This window comes from Lycorma delicatula, chromosome 9, assembly GCF_047948215.1.
Source record: "Lycorma delicatula isolate Av1 chromosome 9, ASM4794821v1, whole genome shotgun sequence".
Lineage (NCBI taxonomy): Eukaryota > Metazoa > Arthropoda > Insecta > Hemiptera > Fulgoridae > Lycorma > Lycorma delicatula.
In genome coordinates, this window is record NC_134463.1 from 122047105 (window position 1) to 122064959 (window position 17855).

Here is a 17855-nt window from a genome sequence, read left to right on the forward strand (position 1 = left end):
CATTCTCTTGAACAAATTATTTCTTGCACAGATTATTTCAAGTTTATTATTATTGTTTAAAAAACAGCAAAATAAAATGCTATATTTTTGCTCATAAATGAAAATACATGAAGTTCAATGACATATAGATTGGTAGTGATCCAGACTCACAGGGAAGACAAAAGTTTACTTGAATATTTGTTTGGAACAAATCACGTGGGTGTGTATGATTCTTAATTTTTGCGATTCTAATTATTGTAAAAACATTAATCATTTTTTCACTTATACTATTTCAAATCCTCTTTTTGTTTATTTGTTAATGAACAAAATAATTTAGATTATTGGATTAGATAAGTAGATAACTGTTACAGCAAATGTATTAAAAGTAACCTTTTCTTTATTGCATTGCATCTTAAAATGTTGACATATTGAAGTTGTTTATTAGTATTATTATTATTATTCTAGTACTTGTTTATTATCTCACCGCCATTTTTTTTATGCAACTTCATTTCATGAGAAAATGAGTATAACATGTATTTAATGTAGAAAAGAAGTACATTTTTTAAAATGAAAAATAAGAAATACAAAACACTTTAGATTACGTTCACTCTGTGTTTGACAAATCATATGTATATCAGTGTAAAATGGTAACCTAACCAAACGTAACTACGCTTGCTTCGCTTATCTAATTAATGAGCTTAGCGAGTGAACAAACAACCTACGCCCACTTTGCTTGCTAACAGACATATTTTTTTGTTTTAATACATTGTAATAATAAATTTATTACTTTGTTTTTTGACAAAGAAATTGCATAAAAAAAACTGGCGGTTTGATAACAAACAAGTACCATTATTTTATTAATACTAAAGAAATTTTTAGTTAAAGATAAATATTAAAATCTTTTTGTATTAAAATTTCAGCCTGAACGTGACCCAAAAACAGGGGAATTGCTAAGATTCAAAGAGGTATTTGTGACTGATTTTGCTGATGTTGACGAGTTTAATGATAAAAGTAGTAGTAATCCTAATAGCTAATAATGAAATATCAATTGATTTTGAAAATTGTTAGTATAATTTAACTAGATAAAACTATTTGTGCATGCATATACATTGTTAGTAAATTAGTTTTTAGTCGTTTTGTTAGTTATTTAAGTTTACATTAATAAATATTTAATTTAAACTAAGAAAAAAAGAGTTGATAGATTGACTATTATATTTTTAGAAAAAAATTGCTTTTTCTACAGTTTATTCATTGACATTAAAATTACTTTACAAAGTGATGTGTACATTATTACAATTTAAAAAAAAAAATTAATTATTAATGTTGGTAAATTTGTTTTAAATTTACTTTTTTATTTTTATTTATATATATAAATATATATATACATATATATATATATTTTTTTTGTAATTAATTTGTATTGATTGCTACATTAATTTTTCTGAAATAAATGTCAACAGCATCAAGTGAAATCAAATCATCAGTATTTAATATCATCATCTGAGGGAACTGATTTATTAGATTTGGCTTTAATTACTACTATTTTTTTATTTTATAAATACAAATATAAATTTAAATCATTTTATTTCTGATGTGTTGTTAACCCCTTTAACAAGACATATTTTGGTTTTATCTTAAATATGGATAACATTTTAGTATTGTTTGTTATTAGTACTACTTTATAAAGGCATTAATCTGAAACAGTCATTTGTTTTTTAAGAAATTGGATTCTGTTTTGCAGATGGTGAGAATTACTCTATTGCCAATATAGTATTTTCAGCTAAATCAGTTAAAAAAATGGAAAAGGAGTCCATTATTATTATATAAGTATTCAGTATTATTATAGTTATTTTTTATTATTAAAATATTTGAAGTAATAATTTTTAAGTTAGTTGAATTATGTTTATCTTACCTGAATAAATTGGGTTATTTTTATTATGTTTAAACCTTTTATCAAACTTCTTATATTATTATTTTGTGTTGAGTATAATGCATATGAAATTTAGTGATATGACAAAACAAGAAAATTAAGCTGTGTATGGTAATCTATCGATAGTGTCATTGATTTATTTCAAACAAACCCTATTAATGGGTTTATTATAATTTTGGGAAAAGTACCTAAGTTTCTTTCCCTGTATTAATAGATACTTTTATTTGAGAAATAGGTTATATATTTTGGGACCTGGTAATTGCTGAAATTGTCAGTTTTAGGCTTTCTTATTAAAGAAATGTTTTGGTTATTTTAGTCAGTTTGGATGATTTGATATTACAATCCATTGTAATTTTATTTACATATATCAAAATGGATGAAGATACAGAAATAAGAAATAGAGATTATCAGTACATTTGGCTCCTTAGTATTCAATATAGGAGGCTCATTTTCACATAATTTTATTCCTAAGATGCATTTATGTAGAATGTATTAAGAATTTTTATTAACATTCTACACTATATCTTTTTCCTTGGCATTAAAAATTGATAATGTATTATATACACAAAAGTTAAAATGTTTTATTTATATGTATGCAGTTAGAATAGAAAGTAATGGCATTGTATGGAAAAATGCTTAATGTTGGGGAAAAGGGCAAGAGAGCATCATTACTTATACTATTGTGGAATAAATTTTTAAACTTGTTATTACTCTGACATAATGATTAAAGTAAGTGAAGTTATACTCAAATGCCTATTTTTAACTAGTAAAAGAAATTTCAAACATTATTTTGCTGGAAGAAAATAAAAAACTTTTTTAAATTTTAAAGTAAAACAGGTAGATCATTTTGGATTTTTACTTTTAAAATTATCCAAGTTATCATTTTACATTTTTTTAAATTTAAACAATTTTATAGATATCAAAAATAACTAGATGATGGCATATTATCTTCACTTTGAAGTTAATGGTTTAGCGCTGATTTTTTATTCTATTATTCTGAATATATCAAAATATAAAATAAGTTATATACATTAGCTTAAAATAATATATATAATCATAATATAAAATTACTGCCGAGGTGTCATTTTGTACTAACAAGAATTTTGTAAAAATATTGTTAAGAAAAAAGTAATTTTATTAAATACTGTGAAATCTTATTCACGCTTCGCGTATTCGCAATTTCATTATTCATGGTGTAATATTTTGCGATGTCTTTTCTATATTCACGGCTAAAATTTTCCATATTTGCATACATTACAATATGTAGTGACAAAAAATCAAAATATTAAAAGATTTAATGGCGCAGGTACAATGTGAAACGTGAAGAGGTACAAGATACGATCTCTGAAAAACAGTTACCCAAGGCAGTAAACTATCGCGTGATCTTATCCAGTTTTTTATAGATCCATCTTAGAATAGAAGCTTAAGCTTTAAGCGCAGATTTGAAGACGCCATGCAAGAATACACAGAACTTCACGTGGATTTAAAAACAAGAACAAGACAAGGAAAAATTACAAATTTTTATAAATATAATCCAAAATACTGTAGGTTAGTTTTGTAAATTTCCTTTACAGTAATTTTAGTTTTAGTGTACTGTAGTACTGTTTGTTTTTTTTTTTTTTACTTTTTTAAGGCAGTTACTGAGTACAATTTGAACATGTAACACAGTTTTCTAATACAGTACATACTGTACGTACTGTAGTGAGTTTTTAAAATAAATAGTTTGGTAAGTGCTTATGAGTTTGGTAAGCTTAGAGTAAATTAAGAAATATACTGTATTTTGTTAAACACTTTTTGTGTAGTGTACCTATGTATTGTACTAAACCAGTGCTTATAATTAATGTTGCCGTCTGTATTTTATCAGTAACATCACCTAAGAAAGTACACATGAATTTTTTTCATTTAACATAGAACTTAACCATTCTTCCTTAAATGAGTATTAGTTCTGGTTCTATATTTGTTTTCTGTATTCACAGCATTTTTACGGTCCCTTAACCCCACAAAATAAGGAGATGTTACTGTACAGTGCTTCTTGAGTTTGGACACAAAGGGAATATGACAAGACTCTTTGTTAAAGGCGCACCTGCAATATAACTGTTATATTGCAGGATCTTGTTGGTTGTATAAAATACTTTCTTTCATTTTGTAATAAATACAAATAATTTTTTGTATTGACATTCTTTGTGTGGTTTTAAGATGATTTTATACATAAAATTACTCTTCAGTTAAAGTGTAGTAGTAATAATAATAATGATGATAATAATAATAATAAAAGACTACTTATTAATTTATACTAATTAACAAAGCACATTATGCGAACATATTTAAAAAATAATGAGATATTATACTGCATACGGTATTTATTCAAAATGAATGTTGTATTATTTTTATAACATGTAATTACTTACATGTTACAAAAGACTTGCAAGTTATGGGTGATCTGTACAAAATAGAAAAACTTTTCAAATTCTTGAGTTCTGTTGGGCTTTTTTTAAAGTTACTTTATTTTAATTTTGCACACCATCGTTACATATTGATAATTCTTAGTGTAATTTTTGTTTATATACTATGCAGTTTTAAGAGTAAAATGATTGTGCTAGACAGAAAAAAGGGAAATTCAATGGACATAACTATGAATGGTAGAAAAATAGAAAGGGTAAAAAAGTTTACTTATTTGGGAGCAGTTTTTTCTGAGAATGGCCAAAGAAATTAGTACAAGAGTACAGAAGACTAGTGGATTTTATCAGAGTGTAAGAAGTCTGGTCTGGAACAAAGAGATACCTTTGCAGTGTAAGAGTATCATATATAAACCATACTTTGTAATAATTCTTACCTATGTGGCAGAAACCTTGACAGATGGCAAAAAGATGTATGATCAAGTACAGGCAGCAGAAATGAAATTCAAGAGCATCATGCTAGAGAAGACAAGAAGAGAAGGAGCAGTACGATTAGAGAGGAACTGATATTGGGAAGCCTTGTCAAGTCAATTGGAAGATCAAAGCTCAAGTGGTTTGGACATTTTGAAAGGATGGATGAGGAAAGATTACCAAACAAAATGATGCATGTAAATGAAACAGGTAGAAGACCAAGGGGTAGATCAAGAATGAAATGGATAAATATAGTGATGGAGAAAGTACATAAGGGAGGGGATATAATGAGAATATTGGAAGAGAGATGAGATTGTTAATGGATTGGGGCAGATGGAGAAATTTTGTAGAAGGCCTAACCCAATGAAACTTGTATTAAAGGAACTGAAAATGTCAAAATTAAGATTTTCATAGTCTGGAGCAGTTTGATATTCTATTGCTGGTTTCCTAGATAATAAGATAATAATAAATCTGAATAAAAAAAAATAAAATAAAAAACCTTTCAAGTTTATAAGAAGCTTTTTGAAACATTTTTAAATTTCCATCTTATAAAAAAGATTCTTGTATACACTGTAGTTTTAACATCCAATAACTTTTGTGTGTTAACACTACATTTCTTTAATTACTTTGTAAAATATGATTGAATTTAGTTGTAGCTTTTTCATTAAATTGATATATTAACTTTGAACCATTTGATAGCTGTTGCTGATCCATGAAGCAATTTTTGAGGTGTGGGAAATTAGTTGATTCATTGTTTTTATCTCTAAGAAGTGTCCATTTTCTGCTAATGTAAGAAATTTGCAAAAATATTTTTTAGAAAAAATATTATTATTGAATATATATTGCTCATTTCATCATTCTTAATTTTTATGATGTACCTATTTGTTAGTGACAGTATCTAACAACTGTTCCACAACAAAAGATATTAAATCTGATTCTCCAAGTGTTTTTTTTTTTTTTCATTAATTTGAAATAACTGTATGTGTTTACTGACTGAATCATTATTTTTTACTGAAGCAGAAAAATTCAGTTTTCATTTTCGATTGAATCCATTCTTTTCTCATATAATTTCAAAGCAGAATTTTCTTTTTCTCTCAATATAAGGCTTTATTTCTTCATTAAAGAAATTACAAGCAATGGTGACCATATTTATCCACAGTATATTAGGGAAGCACTGTATTATTACATCGCTGGGCATACCAGAGTTGTTAGGGAACTTAGGAGAGTAAACTCCTTCTTTGATTTGTGAGTCACCTAGAGGGCTCGCATAGATTGAACAATTGTTACTGACTTCCTTCGATTCCTCGCCCAGCATAGGATGACCAAGGGGATTTAGTAGAGTAGGAACCCGGGCGGCTAGGATCTGCCGGGACAGTTTGATTAGCTGAAGATAGGTACTTTGGCGGCGAGCCATGTTTAGTTAGATCTGAGATGATTATAAATTATAGCTAAATTAAGCTGTCGGCAGAATGGCGACTGCACTGCCGAGAGCGTGGATCCCATGCAGCCGTGAGGTGTAACGGCATCTCCACGATGGTTTATGAGGTGAGTGTTATAAGGGACTCTGCAATGGAGCTGAGTGGAAGCAGGAGGTCTGTCCGCCTCTCCCTTGTAGACCAGACCGGAGTCCACAATTTAACCTAAGTCGGGGGTATGAACTAAGTTGAGTTCAGTAAGAGAATTTAGGACTAAATTTTGTTGTTGTGATCAACATTTTTGATGGTATGTTGTGTTTAAACTTGCCTCAAAAATTGAGACATTCACGAAATTGGCTCAATAAAAGTAGAAGTAGGTGCTGGGTTCGTGCTTCCACGAACTCGGTTAGCTAGTTTAGAGGGATATGATGTAGGACATTCAAGAAGTCCGGACAAGGCCTACAGTGAAGGCAGTAAGCTGAGTTAATAAATCACTGATGCAATTGTCTATCGAGGCATTTACATCGGTGGCATCCCAATAAGGCCAGGCTTATTACTATGAGATGTAAAAAGTCAGAGGGCAATAGACGACTCCCATTAAAGGCCACCAGGGCTAGAAATGGGGGCTATTAAAGGCCACAGGGGGTGTGGCGACCGGAACATCACTAGGTGGGTGTCTTCCCCTATGGGATTGGGATGTATAATACATCATTAAATTACTAAGATTTGGGATTTAGTTGATTTCAGTTTTTTGTATGTATTTTCTAATCTTGTAAGTGTTTTTGTAAACTGGAGGTGAGATTTATAAATTGATGATTGTCAGAGCTCCTTCCTTTATACATCTCTTAATTAGTTAATTTGTCTCAGTGTAAAAAGTTAAAAAATTATTGTGCATTGAAGTTTTAAATTCCTATCCTCATGTTATGTGATTTTTTTTATGAAAGTTCTGTGTTACAAGCAAAATTTTTTTTTGTGTTATAATTGTGTTTAATATATTTCAATATTTAGTGGTTTATTTTTATGTTTCATGAAACAGTGATGAGCACTCCTCCTGGTATGAAGTGTGGATATGACTTTAATGTAGTAGATACACAGCAGTTCCCTGTACTTCCGGCTAAGAAAAATGTTATTAATTTGACAAACATTTTACAAGTAGAAGATTCACTGGGTTTAACTATACAAGAGAAGAAAAAAGATGTTAAGAAAGAAGAAATAAAAGAAACTAAACCAGAACCTGTTGCTAAAGTTGTTAACATTGATACTGAAGAACAGGAAGAAGTTATTCCAGTAGTAAGTTTTCTTTTGTTAATGTTAAAGAGTTATCTTTTCAGAAATTCTAATTTCAAGCCCCTTTTTATGTGTGTGTGTGTGGGGGGGGGGGGTGAGCATGTTCTCATGCACATGCATGCATGTGCAAACTTATGCACTTCATTTCTGCATTTTTTATAATCCAATACAGCAGACTAAAGTTTGCTTGTGTAGTAATATGATATATGACATTTATAGCATGTGAAAATGCCAAGGCTGATGAGAATTCTAACTGAAAGTTAATTCATAAACTCACTTTTAAATTTGAGAAAATCTGTTGTGAACATAGCATTTGTGATATTGCTGGAAATTGTTATTACTAACAAACAGATGAAACAGTTACTATTTAAAGTACAACAAAGGTTTTTTTATGAGTAGAGAAGTGAAAATAAGAAACTGCAGTGTACAATTTTATGATGTTATATTTGTGAAAGTTTTTGAAAATTGAATCTTTCTTCAATCGTTATTATGTAAATGATGAAGAAACAGAAAACCAACATTCAAGTTGATTTTACACTACATCAGAAGCATCCCTAAAGTTCTTGATGAGTAATAGAAACATGCTACAAAGTGCATAGAGATTCATTGCAAAATGAATTCTTGTATGAATGGAATGTTACTTTGTACTTGCATACTGTAAATTTTCTAAATCTTGACTGTTAATTGTGGTTAACAATTTTTCTGCCACATTTTGACATGTTTTGTTTAGAATTAGGTCAGATTTCCTAAACTGTTAATGTTAGTTGACCAGGTTTTCTCAGAATAAAATTTTCTACAAAATTTTGTTTACTTGCAATTTGATGAAGTTATTGCTTTGTCAAACCTAAAAAATTTTATTTTGCGACACAATTTTTTTGTGTTTTGCAATAGTTTTATAAAAAATTACAAGAAATTCCGTTCTAGGACCTGTTTTATTAATTTTTCTGATTATAAACTATTAAACCATCAAATCTATCACTCAATTTCAGTTCCAAGAATCTCATTATGGCTTCTTTAACCTTTGGAGCATAGATTAAGACAAAATTGTTTGCAAGCTACATGTCAGAATCTAAGCATTACCATACCCATGTTTATATGAAATTTTTTTTCTTTTTTTCACTTGTCATATCCTGAAACTCTGTCCATTTCTTTGTAAGATACCCATTTATTTCAATTTTGGTTTACACGTATGCTTGTACATGTTCATGTTAGCAGTTCTGTATTTACAACAAATTTTCCCAAACCTTAAATAGGAGTATGAATAAACTTTTAGTGAAAAACCTGGTCAAACCTAGACATTTTACATTTATAATATTATAAATAAACTTGAGGCTTCCTTTAGTAGATTAGCCATAAAATGATCCAGAAATGATAAAAATAAATTGATAAAACTGAATTTCTTGTAAGTTTTTTTAGAAACCTTAGCAAAACACAAAGAAATTGTAGCAGAATACATTCTTTTAGGTTTGACATAGCAATAAACTTCATCTAATTGTTAGTAGAATTGCCATAAAGTGATGCAGAAATGATAAAATTGGAGTTACCCTAGTATATGATTGTGGAATATAATTGTATTTATTAAACTAAATTTTAAGATATATGAATGACGTCCTTTTTTTAATAAATATTTGTAGTAGTTTATTTTAATATTATTTATGTTTATAGGAATCTAGTATTCCAGTTCTGAAGATTTCTGAAACGCCAAGTTTAAAAGTTTTAGAGAAAGCTGACTGGGCTGAAGAATTGGCTGTCAAGCCAGTTCTGGATTTCAAAGAAAGAGTTCCTAAGATGGCTTATAAGTGGGATTTTGAATTAGATCCATTTCAACAGTTGGTAAGTGATATTTTTTTTTTATTGATTGTTTATTAATCAATAATGCTATTACGTTATTGGTGTTTTTTTATTGCACGAGGTATTATTTGTGTGTTAGAAAGTTACTGTGGACTTTTATGACGTTTTTATGTACGTAATTATAATAATTAATGGACTGTATACCTTGATGCTTTAATGTTGGGATATAGAAGTATATGGAAATGTAGAATTTAAAGTAAGGATAAAATGTTTATGGCCAAAGTCATGCTTAAATAAATCATTTCATAGAATGCTAGGTGCAGTTTTATTGTATGTTGTTGGTATCCGTTTGATTTTAATGAACACAACAGCAGTCAGTGGCATTTAAAAATTATGTAAATAAAATAATCTAATTGGTTATTATTCTTATTGATTATTAATAATAATAATTATCTGTTTAATTAATTGAAAAAAATAATCATCATTAATATTGCATTGTTTATCTTTTCATCTTATCAACAATAAGCACTGTAAGAAACAATGCAATGGATCTCTGCTTTTATTAACTTTGTTAAATCTTAGAACAGTAATAATGTGTAATAACTTTCTTATTTTATAATACATGTATAAACTGCCTTTAAAACTCCCATATTTAACTCTGTATTGTATAAATACTCCTCATGTTTAACCATGAGGGTTCTTAATTTGTTTATGTGGATTTCCCTTTTTTTCTGGATTTTATTCGAAGGATTTTATTTTAGAGTTTTTTTTTTATTTGATTATAGAATTTTTATTATTAATATTTCTAACTGATGCCACCGACATAAATGCCTCGGCAGACATTTGCATCAGTAAAATACAAATCAAATTTCGCCTTCATATAGGCCTCAAACGGACATCTTCACATCCAACCTAACATGATTCCCTCAAACTAACGAAAACCGCAGAAGTGCAGACCCAGCACCTAGTCCAAATTTGACAGCACCGTTCATGACTGTGATTGGCCCAGAAAACGAACGAGTTGAAAGATAAATCAGTGTTACACTCATACCAATCAAAATTATGTTTTATGCAACATAGAAATTCAGATCTACACCCAAGTAAGTCGACCAAATTAAGTCACCTAACAAGGGTCAGTAACTTTATTCCTGTCTGCGCAGGAGTCGGGGACAAACTTGGCACCCTCACCTGGTCTCATCATGGAGTCTTGTGCAGCATTACATTACCAAGTTACAATCAGGACCGCCACCAGTGGAATGAAGCCACATCCCCGATCGCACAGGCTACCATACCCTGGTACCCCCGCTAGCGGGAACTGCCAAATCAAATCATAAACAATACCAATATAACCGTGGCATGATGCCAGTGCACCTACTACCTCCGACCAGTCCAATGCCTAGGCCGGAATCCTAGCCACCTGGGATCCTGTCGTGATCAAATACCACAACTAAACTCCCTCTGCAGACCTACACACCGCAAGGGCATGAAAAAACCAGCCACTATAGACCACTCCTCATAAATCATACAGTTAATATGGAGATCCAGTAGCCAATTTGTTAAAATGTATAAGGTAAGTTTTAAAAGTAAGGTCTATTTTGAATTTGCGGCCTATATAAGCAGCATAAACAAATGACTTTTGTGAAACTTAGTTATTTCCATCAACAGTCAGCTGTTAGTAACAACATTTAAGACAATCTGTTGTTAGTTGTTTATATTAATCCATTTTAAGTAGAGCGCTACAGTTCGAGATCCAGGCAAGTAAGAAGTTTGAGAAGTAATCTGATTTTTGAAGGCAAAAACAATTCTGTGTCTAAAATTCAAAGACAATTTTATGACATTTACCAGTCAAATATTATAATTGACGCTAAAGTAAGAAAGTGCCATTCATTCAGATAATGGGTTTTTTTGTTACATGGTTTTTTGAGTTTAATTTTTAAAATATTTCACTTTATCCGTGACCAAAAACTTGACAATAATAAATATACTGATTGACTTATAAAATGTGTCAATTATTCAGAAAGATTACATGGAACGATTAGATTAAATAATGTTTTTAATTTCCAGAAGTAGATTTGAAATGAAAGTAATTGTTAGATTTATATAACAAAAGTATAAATTGTTGGACAAAAAAATTTTACTGAAAAATAATTTGTAATATGAGGACCACATTTTAAATTTTTATAAAAACAATGAAAAAAAAAATCTTTGGTAAAAATTGTTTTATTGTTTCTCAAAATATTCATCTTTAAGATGAATATACTTTATGCATATACTTTTGCATGTGTTCGAACCAATTCTCAAAATATTTTTTCCTCTCTGAATTTGGTACCTCAAAAAAATGGTTTTTGAAGGATTCAACAATTTCTTCAGGTGATTAAAATTGCTGTTCGCGTATTTTTTGTTTGACTTTCGGGAACAAGTTGTTAGGTGTAAAATCAGGTGAACATGGGCCATGAAACATTAATTCAGTATTTTTCTCCATGAAATAATCAGTTTTTTGCTGTTCTGTGTGAGAGCTGGCATTTTCATGATGAAGAATGATGCAATGTTTTTGGTTGTTTTTCCTGATTTCGTTGATGACGTCTTGCAAACAAATTGTGATATATCATTCAGCATTAAAACTGTTCTTCAATCCTCCAAAGCAAAGGTTATTACATGTCCAGTATAACGAAAGAAACAAGCTATCATTTTTTTGAAGTGCTTTGTGAAAGAACGACTTCTGATGGATTCGGTTCATCTTGGAACACCCAAAAAGTTGATTGTTGCTTAGTATGTGGCTAGTATGTATATAACCAAGTTTTGTCACCTGTTATGATGGAAACAGATTTTGCGTTTCTTTGGAACAGATCTTTTTCACGGCTAATTGTTCATGCAAATTATAATGAACTATTTATGTTGTCGTTGAATGGCTTCAACGACACATGGCACTTAATAACATTATGATGGCGGGAGTGATGCTTGTACCCTCCCATACATATACTGTGCCCCAGCCACATCTGAATTGCTACAGTGTTCCTCTGCCGATATTAAATTAGGCATATATGTGGTAACACTATATATTTAATACAAAGAAATGACTAAATTTCGTTAATTTATAAACATTGTCAATTTCTAGGTTGAAAAGACATTCACAGGCAAGTGTAAGAAATTCAGGGGGAACTGGCGAAAAAGATTCTGTCGCCGCAAGGTTGAATCGTGGACACGTGCAGGGCCAGGGAGGCAGCCTCTTTACTGAGGGTGTTCGGGTCCAGCAGATGGCTGGATTGGGACGTTCTGATGGCGCATTGAGGACCCTCGAGGTTTGTGAGGTGGGCGTGCGATTCAGGGGGGGGGGGTGTATGTGTGGGTTGCATAACCGGACCCAGACTAAGTGATAGGAAAGGGAAGGGTAGCCCTCTTGGGGGGAGTCACCATGCTAACCTGAAGGGATGTCGTGATGTCTTAATGATCCAAGAGGGACCCCATCAGGAGCAACTTCAAACTGCACAAAGGGGTGGCTAGTCTTAAGCCACGTCAGTTGGTATCGACCGAAGTAACGTCTTCTAAGCGGTTACCGGTTGCTCTTAAGTGGTAAAAAAAAAAAAGTGTAAGAAATTATATATTTTACTTTAAAATTGAATATGTGGATGTGTGGCAGCTTGGCTTGAACAATCTGTAATATATATCTAATTCAGTTTGTGATTTTTTTTTTAATAGAGGTTTAAATAATTAAATTATTAGATTACTGTTTCTTTTGATTAAGGCATGAAAAAACTATTTTAGGCTTTTCATATCAGGAAATCTTATTTACTATAAAAACTTAAATAATATTTAACCTTAAAATTATTTTCATAGCAATATAAAATTAACTTGCATTACAGGATAGTCTTTTTTGGTGTAAAAAAATGTTATGTTACACTATAAATTTAGCCAAACTTCAATTTTTAGCTGGGATACTGGTCACAAGTGTAATCATTCCCTCCATGCAAATTAATTTCGTAGTAATGCTTAGGAACGATAAATTTCATTGAATATACCTACAACATTCCTACAATTGTAATTTATATGTAACATAATTTTTATGTTCAAAATTGGAAACATGAATTTACATATTGAATCATTATTCTCTTTTTACAAATGCTATCTCTATTCTGAAAGTTGGTGATCTATGGAGTAAGAAGAACTTTTTATACTATCGCCCTGAATGTTTCTCAACCATTCTGAATGGTTGTAATAGGTTGTCCCAAGATATTGCAGATTTAAAAATATGAAGTACAATAAACAATAAACAAAAATACAATAAACAATCAACACCATCTATTGTCTTTCAGCAAATGTTTCAGTGTGTTCTCTCCAAGATGAAACCAGACGCGGTTGTATACACTGATGGATCGAAACAAAACGATACAGTTGGGTGTGCATTTGTCGTCAATGAGAGAACTTATATGTTTGGTCTACCCGGTATTACGAGTGTGTTTACCGCTGAACTATACGCTATAAATAAGGCTCTAAACATCATTAACCCTAAATATCGAAAAATTCTTATTTGCAGTGACTCGTGTAGTGCTCTCCAAGCCTAAAAAAACTTTTATTCCAAACATCCTATCGTCATTGAAATTTACAACGCAATCGCTGAGTTGAATAATCGCAACACAGAATTAAGTTTTTGCTGGGTCCCTAGCCACGTAGGGATTCCAGGTAATGAACATGCAGATTCCGCTGCCAAAGAAGCATGTAACCAGCCTCCTTTCACCACCCGAGTTGCTACTTCTGATTTCATTAACTATGTAAAACAATTATTAAGAGCAAGGTGGCAAGGTGATTGGACGGCTACCGTTGATAATAAACTCAGTCAGATTAAAGATTCTGTGTTACCATGGGACTCCTCATACAGAAAACCCCGGCGTGAGGAAGTAGTTCTCTGTCGATTGCGGATAGGACACACGAGGGTCACACACGAGTACCTGTTTACAAGAGGACAACCACCTCTATGCGCACGATGCAACTGCCGCGTGACTGTGCGCCACATACTCGTGGACTGCATATGTTATGCGGCATTGCGTCGTAAATTTAAACTACCCAGAAACATCTGTGGTATCTTGTGTAATGATAAAGAGGTTTTAAACCGGATGTTTCTGTTTTTGCGTACTGTAGGGTTAATACAAAAAATTTAATTACTCTAGTCCTATGTATTGTTTTTGCTATCCGAGTAGCGAGCCTTTTACACTCCCTATCGGAATTTTTTTTTTTTTATATATATATATATATATTCATATTTTTTTGTTTTTTTTATGTATTTTAAATTCGTCTGTGATATTAGTTGTAAGATTTCTGTGATATTAGTTGTAAGATTTTTGTGATATTAGTTGTAAGATTTTTGTGATATTAGTTGTAAGACTTTAAACATAATAGTTTTAAGTTTTATGTCCTTCTTTAGTTTTAAGTTTTATTTATTTTTAATATGATAGTTTTTAACGTAGTTTTAAGTTATATGTTAGTGTTTTTGTTATCTGAGAATGGACCTTTTACACCCATTACGGATTTTGCTTGCTGTGATAGTAGTTTTAAGTTTTAATTACTTTTATTTATTTATTTATTTTCCGGGCGATGATAGCGACCAATCGTTTTTTGCCCTTTTAATGATGTCCTTTAATGTTAAATGGATCAATAAATAAGCAATTAATTTGTATGGTACTGCATTTGGTGAACTTATTATTAAGTTTTTCTTTATTATTTTTCAGGCGTGTCAGTGTTTACGCTGTACTATACTATGGTTTTATATAAATGTAAAGCCAGAAAGATTTGGAATTTTGGTTTTTGTAAGTATGTATGTACACTCTTATCTTATTTAATTAGTTATGAGAATAGTTATGAGAATTAGTTATGAGAATTTTTTTTGTGTCCCGTATATCATAATTTATTATGTGTTTCAATACATCGATATGTTGCTAGTAAGATAAGCTATTTTTGTAAATAATAAATAAATCCGTAATCCTCATAGCAATTATAATACACAAGTCACACACACACACACACACACACACACATACACACACACACACACACACATACAAGCACATTTCTGAGAAAAAAATGGTCATATTCTATCTAGTCTAAATAAAACATTTTACATTGTATAAACGTCGTTCAAATTGTGTAATAAAACTGATTTCTTTATGAATATAAAAAAAAAAAAATGACTTAGATCCCATATAAAATGATTTTGTTACAGCGTTTTAAAACTGACGCCGTACATAACCAGTTCCAAGGCTACATGATCTGAAAAGGTTAAATAAAACAATTGTTTCATCAATACATAATTATTTATATTTTTAAATGTTTTATTTAGATCAACACCAGCGGTTTGATATAATTAGTCTATACATATTATCAAAGACAATTTTTTAGATGTCATTAGCTTGTAATCGGAAAGAATGTTATCAAATCCTATATTAGTGTCCATTTTTTAATTAATAGGACACTTAAAGTAGTCTTTTCATTATGACAAAGAATGATAGAACATAATCATTTAAAAACATATCCAGTTCTTTAATATTTATTGTTCTTAACAGTTTCAATGAAGTCTATCATTTAAATGAAAATAGATGCATTAGAAAAATTACTTTGTAATTATCTTCTGTAATATTGGTGACAGCAGTTTTGGTAATTTTTTCAGTTTTGTTTGATTTTCAACATCAGAAATGTTAATCAACATAAGTTCATTGCAGATGAAACATTTTTACAATGTAAATTTGAACCCAGTTGTAAGGTAAACTTAACCCTTTTTACATTCATCTGAAATATGAGCCAGTGCTAACTTTATCAGTTGCTAATAGACTATGACTGTTTACAATTTTACATAGGTAATCAAATTTATAATCATATTAACCCATTCTACATTATTACCCAATGAAATTTCATAATTTAAAATATTTTAATTATTAAAAAATGTTGTGTCTATCTTACAATAAATAATTAAAATAAAACTTTCTGTGAGTTTTAGGTCGCGGTAAGGCAAAAGAACAGTAAAAATTATCACAAAAATTATTTAATATTAATTGTAGGAAATATAAAAACATACAAACTTAACAAGAATCTACTCAGTATTTCTGCATTAAATGTGAGTCAATTTACGCGATTTCATTATACGCAGAAATTTTCCGGAACGTAACACCTGTGTAAATTGAAGGTGCATTGTATAATAAATGTATATATATATAATAAATAAATCTAAAAGTATAAATATAATTAACCAAACTTGACCTACGCTTGCTTTACTCACTAGTCAAGGTTAGCAAGCAAAGTAGGTTAAGTTTGGTTCGATTATAATTATTTATTATATAAAGTTAGATTATAATTTTAATTTATTTTCTCCTTTCAGTGGCGCCATCTTACAACTAACTGACTTACTAAAGTGACTAACTACAGATCAGCTATGGGCATCTTCTTGAAAAGTACCTACACTTCTAATATACCTGTACATCACATATATAAACATCATAAAACTGAACAGTACTTTGCTGGCAACCTAATAAAAAATAAATATATTTTACAGGGTATTAAGTCAATTTATTTAGTATTTTCTAACTGGTACTTTAAAATATTAACTTTGAACTAAAGTTTTATATATCAATTTTAATTATAATACAATTAATTATTTAATGAGTTCCTATAAAAATATGTTAGCCAGTAAAGTCCATAGATGTATGTTACTTTTTGGTTATGAAATTGTATACATATATATATACATATATATATATATATATATATATATATTTATAGGTTTACGTTGTTACATAAAACTAACAGAAACTACCTCTCTATCTTTGTTTCTGTGAGTGTTACATAAATTGTTCTATAATTTAAACATAGTTTTAAAATTTTAATTAAATTGTTGTGATCGTATTAATAAATATTTATATTTTGTACATAACTGTTAAATAATAATTGAAAATCTTTTGTAGCATTTTAAAATATATGATAACATTTTCATAAATAATTTTAATTTTACATATATTTTTATATATTTATATTTTATGAATGATTTATAAATTATATTTTATAATTAATTATATATTTTGTAATTTTTTTAATAAATTGTATTCAAATTTTATAATACTTTTTATTTCTTATTGCACCAAACATTTTTGCAAACTTAGTCAAAAAAAAAAGTCATAAATAAGGCTTAAAATCTACTTACTTAATTCCTATTCATTAATTAATGACTAGATTGTTGCTGGAATCGTAAGATGGGGCTAAACATGTGAAACTTTTTTTCACCTGCTGTCATTATAATATTGAGTAAATTTAAAGTTTTCTTAAATTTAAGGTGGAAATCTTTTTTATCCTTTACTTAGCACCGGTAAAATCTACCTCCGTCTTCCAGCATGCCGAAAGGGATTTTTTTTGTATGCTTTGATTACATTTCTTCATTTTTATTTTCAAATTTAAAATCTATAAAACTGTTCAAATATGTAAAACTTCTGTATTCATTATTACCATGTAGTTATGTTGTTTGTCATGTTCAGTTTTCTATGTAGAAATATGTTGAAACCTACTGTTGAATTTGAGACTTAACAACCTGCTACACTCTCTTTTCTATATTTG

General features: G+C 29.8%; 1 protein-coding gene across 5 annotated transcripts; it reads left to right on the forward strand.

The window, feature by feature from the left end:
* Positions 1-912: 912 nt before the first annotated feature.
* LOC142330284 (uncharacterized) lies at positions 913-16960 on the forward strand. Of its 5 annotated transcripts, XR_012757748.1 has the most exons (7): positions 913-1042; positions 3216-3457; positions 7228-7481; positions 9144-9311; positions 10430-10839; positions 14990-15067; positions 16630-16960. XR_012757748.1 is itself a non-coding variant. In XM_075375477.1 (6 exons), the coding sequence occupies exons 3-6, from the start codon at positions 7230-7232 to the stop codon at positions 16664-16666; spliced, it is 543 nt and encodes a 180-aa protein (XP_075231592.1). In that variant the 5' UTR covers positions 913-1042; positions 3216-3457; positions 7228-7229; the 3' UTR covers positions 16667-16960. The 5 variants fall into 5 exon arrangements, 4 of the variants coding, with proteins under 4 accessions (XP_075231592.1, XP_075231595.1, XP_075231594.1 ...); XM_075375477.1 differs by lacking the exon at positions 10430-10839 and having other exon boundaries at positions 14990-15075; XM_075375480.1 differs by lacking the exon at positions 10430-10839 and having other exon boundaries at positions 14990-15071.
* Positions 16961-17855: the final 895 nt, after the last annotated feature.